General features: G+C 36.9%; 1 protein-coding gene across 1 annotated transcript; it reads right to left on the minus strand.

Annotated features, from left to right (window-relative positions):
- Positions 1–3,319: 3,319 nt before the first annotated feature.
- LOC124896034 (uncharacterized mitochondrial protein AtMg00820-like) lies at positions 3,320–3,769 on the minus strand. Its single transcript, XM_047407073.1, has one exon. It carries the CDS (start codon positions 3,767–3,769, stop codon positions 3,320–3,322), a length of 450 nt encoding a protein of 149 aa, XP_047263029.1.
- Between the last annotated feature and the right edge of the window lie 984 nt (positions 3,770–4,753).

Raw genomic sequence — 4,753 nt, forward strand, 5'->3', positions numbered from 1 at the left:
TTTTCATACATTTTCAGATAATTTTTCTTAGTACTTGGATGATTTCAATCTTGCTTTTCTGAAACTACTGCGTTTCGTATTTAAATATCAGAAATGCAGTGGCGGAGCCAGGTAGGGCCAATGTGAACCCCTTTTGCAAGAAAATACATTGTTTATATATATGGTTGTTAAAATTATTTTAGGCATTTGAATTCTCTTTGACATCTTTGTGCATGTATTTCCTCATACTTTGAACCGCGGTGTCTTAGTATAAATCTTGGCTGCGAGCGACACTGAAGATATGTCTTTATGTTTTCTAGACAGGTAATACTCATTGTTTCAATACATTATGTCCTGGCTTTGTACATGTAAACACCGATTTAGCTCTTGATATGCCATTCGACACTCTTTCACAACCTGGAGGGCCGTCATGGGAGGTCCCGATGTACCTTTATCGGGTACTTTTATGCTTTATTGTACATATATTTTTTTTTATCATGACTATATATACAAGATATATTTATGTTCAATGTATGATAAAATATTGAGCTTTCTTAATGTATGAGTGGATAATTCTTCTACTGAACCTTAACTTGCATTTTTTTTTATAAACATGTTTAATCCCAGTTTTTGAGTAGTGTGAAAAAATATATCAGTTTGACTGAAGAAATTGGCACTATGTATCAATTACTAAGAAACCAAATTGACATACATTAGTGATGTTTTAAGAAATTGACACAAATCGGTTGTTTTATACATTTTGGGCTTCACTTTTTTACTCTTCAAATTTCTCGTTATTTTTGTAATATTGAGATAGGTTCGGTGTTCATAGTTATCTTTAAAAGCAATCAAAAAAAGATTACAATGTCCTTATTAGTTGAAAACTTTCAAGGTGGAGATCAGCAATGCTGCCAAAATTCCAATGAAGACAATTGCAAATGCTTTGAGTAGTCAAAGGATCGATTTTTTAGCAAGGTGTAGAATGTACCGTCAAATATTTTTCTAAAATGTATTCTCCATCAAATCTGTTTAGGACGAAGTTTAACCCTTTTTTTTGGAGATTTTTCTAATGTTTATTCTCCATCAAATCTATGTTTAGATTATTTGAATTTAATCAGAGTTCATCCATGGTGAACTCTGTAATCTGTTAATGCAGAAGAAGAGGAGAAAAGAAGAAGTAGGAAGAAGTTGTAGAGAAGAAGAGAGGGAACTTCAATATTGATTGAATCTTATTGTTCTGCCTTTTACATTCACTAAGTGGACTATATATATAGAGTTACATGAAAGGATCTACAAGCTAACAAATTCACTAACTCATAACAACTCCACTTCATAGAGTTAGTTAGTCGACTAACTTCCTGAAACAGTCAACTAACTTCCTGAAATAGTTATTACCGTTTCATTGGTTTCATACATTTGCGATGAGCTTGATATACTTCTTTCAACACTCCTCCTTAAGCTAGGTAATCTCAAATAAATTTGGGATGCCTACCTTGGACATTAAGTATTCATGTTGAGCTCCGTTGAGATATTTAGTTAGAACATGAGCTGGTTGATCTCTGGTACGAATGTAGTTGATTTTTACTAGTCCTTGATTGATCTTCACCCTTATAAAATGACAGTCTATTTCAATGTACTTGGTCCTCTTATGATGTACAGGATTAGATGCAATCTGTATAGCAGATTTGCTATTAGAGTAGATCTTCACTGGTTGTTTGACACTAATTCCAATCTCCTTAAGTAGTCCTAGTAACCAAACTAATTCAGCCATAGTTGCAACAATGCTTCTGTATTCAACTTCAGCTGAACTCCTAGAAATGGTGTTTTGGTTTTTAGACTTCCAGGAAATAATAGTTGCTCCTAGCTTCACTAGATAGCCAGTAATGGATCTTCTTGAAAATGGACATGATGCCCGATCTGCATCACAACATGCTGAAACATCAGTATTTACCTGACTAGACATCAACATTCCTTGTCCTGGTTTCTTCTTAATATACTTGACCAGTCTGATGGCTGCATCCATGTGGGGTTTCTTTCGTTATTGTAGGAACTGGATGAGATTTTAAACACTGTAAGCAATGTTTGGCCTGGTCATTGTGAGATATAATAGCTTTCCTATAAGCCTCTGATAAGTATGCACATTTGCTGGTGGATCACTGGTTCCTTGTTCATTCTTGTAGACATGGTCATCATACTCCTTTAGTCAACTTGATATTTGTATCTACAGGTATGTCAACTGGTTTAGCTGCACCAAGTCCCAGCTCAGACACAAGTTCTAATGCATATTTCCTTTGGTGCATAGTATACCTTCTTTTGATTTTGCAAATTCAATACCCAAGAAAAATTTGAGTTCACCTAGATCTTTCATCTTAAAAGCTTATTGCAGCTTCTCTTTCATATCCTCAATTAGTCTTAGAGTGTCTCTTGTGATTAACATATCATCTACATAGAATAGGACAATGGTAATACCTTTACTGTTGTGCTTTATATATAGAGAATGTTCTAGTTGACACTACTTGAATCTCATTGTAACACCCCAACTTAGGAAGGAGTCCCACATTGATAAAACACAGGAGAGATGCTGGGTATATATGTAAGAAAACCTTACTCCCTAGTGATGCGTTTTAAAGCCGTGTGGGTGTACGCCCAGAGTGGACAATATCACTAGTGGGTTGGGGATTTATATGGGTCTCTCAGGCCTTGATGGTTCGGGATGCCCATCGTGGCCAGGGCCTTTAGCTCGGGTCGTGATAGAATGGTATCAGAGCCGCTCCTGTGTCAGCCCTGTCAATGTGGGCTAAATTGTAGGCAAATCCTGGAGAGGCAGGGCAAACCTCAGTCCTGCGTGTAGGTAAATCTCATTCGGTGAGGCAAATCTCAGTGAGGATGCTGAGTTCATAATAGGGGGTGTACGCTGAGTCCATAAGAAGGGGGGTATGTAATACCCTTACTTAGAAAGGAGTCCTACATCAACAAAACATAAGAGGTATGCTGGGTATATATGTAAGAAAACCTTAGTCCCTATTGACGCATTTTGAAGCTGTGCGAGCTGGGCCGAGATCAGACAATATCACTAGTAGTTGGGGAGTTATAGGGGTCTCTCGGGCCTTGATGGTTTGGGATGCCCGTTGCGGCCAGGGCCTCGGCTTGGGTCGTGCACTCATTTTCATTAAAGCCTTAGATAGCTTGGAATGCCACTGCTTGGGAGCCTGTTTGAGCCCATATACGGATTTTAAGAGTCTACATATAGGTTTCTTCTCCCCCTGGCTCTTGAATCCCCGTGGAAGGTCCATGTAAATCTTCTCTTGAAGATCACCTTATAGGAAAACATTGTACACATCTAATGTATGTACCACTGTTTTTGATATGCAATAATAAGATTTGCTCTCACTGTTTTCATCATAACAACAGGTGAGAATGTCTCTTGGAAGTCTATTCCCTCTTGTTGACTATAACCTTTAGTAACCAATCTAGCTTTGAATCTTTCTACATCACCAATAGCTTTGTATTTTACTTTGAAGATCCATTTGCATCTTATAGGTTTCTTCTCTTCAGGTAGACTAGCGATCTCCCAAGTTTGATTCCCTTCAAGTGCATTAATCTCATTTTTCATTACTTCTATCCATCCAGGATCTTTCACAACTTCACTGTGGTTGGTAGGTTCAGTAGTAGTAGTTGATTTTGCTATGCATTCCTGGTACTTGGGAGATAGTTTGTCATAAGTCAGGTATTTACCCAAAGCATAGGTTGTTCCTGATGAATGTTTAAGGACACAAAGTCCTTTAGCCATAAGAGAGCCTTTCTTTCTCTGGTAGTCCTTCTTACAGGTACTGGTACTTATTCCTCAGCTGGAGGTATGTCTGCAGTTTGATCCTGATCAACCTGCATCTCTGCAAGTTGTTCTTGTAGCATATGATCAACAGGTTCTTTTGATGTTGGTTGAGAAGTTGATGTATCTTGTGAGTGCCTCATATGTTGTGTATCCATGTCTGACCAATGCAATAAGGTTTCATTCAATTTAGCACCTGTAATATGTTGAAATTCAGGGACTCTTTCTTTGAAAGAGAACATGTCTTCTCTAAAGCTGACATCTCTGTTAACAAAGAACCTTATTAGTATGATCATATAGTAAATAGCCTTTTTGAGTTTCAGAGTAGCCTATTAAAATACATTCTCTAGTTCTAGATTGTAGTTTATCTGTTTGTTGAACTATTTTAGCATAACATAAACAACTTAAAGTTCTCATATGACTGATGTTAGGTTTCTTGCAGTATAGTTTCTCATATAGAGATATATGATCTAATATAGTAGTAGGCAGCCTGTTAATGATATAGACAACTGCTTTGACACAGACCCCAGAATTTTATAGGTATTGAACCTTGAAATCTTAGGGCCCTAGTTACTTCTAAAATGTGTTAGTACTTTCTTTTAGCCACTTCATTCTGTTGAGGGCTGTAGGCACATGATGTTTGATGGATAATGCCTAACTTTGTGAACAGAGTATGATATACTGAGTTTATAAACTCAGTTCCATTATCTGACTGATTTTAATGTTTTTATCAAATTGAGTCATAACAAACGGAATGAATTGAGAAATTGAAACACACACATCAGACTTAAGCTTAAGTAAGTAGATCCAAGTCATTCTAGAGTAGTCACTAACCATTATTAAGAAATATCTATTCCTTCAAATGTGGTAACCTTATAAGTCCCCCATACATCCATGTGAAGCAACTCAAAGATGCTAGAAGTCTTAATACATGTAGCAGGAAAA

This window comes from Capsicum annuum, chromosome 1 (genome assembly GCF_002878395.1).
Source record: "Capsicum annuum cultivar UCD-10X-F1 chromosome 1, UCD10Xv1.1, whole genome shotgun sequence".
NCBI classification, from domain to species: Eukaryota; Viridiplantae; Streptophyta; class Magnoliopsida; order Solanales; family Solanaceae; genus Capsicum; species Capsicum annuum.

Coding starts and splice junctions, on each gene's coding strand:
- LOC124896034 (XM_047407073.1), bottom strand. CDS start 3,769: ATGGCTAAAGGACTTTGTGTCCTTAAACATTCATCAGGAACAACCTAT.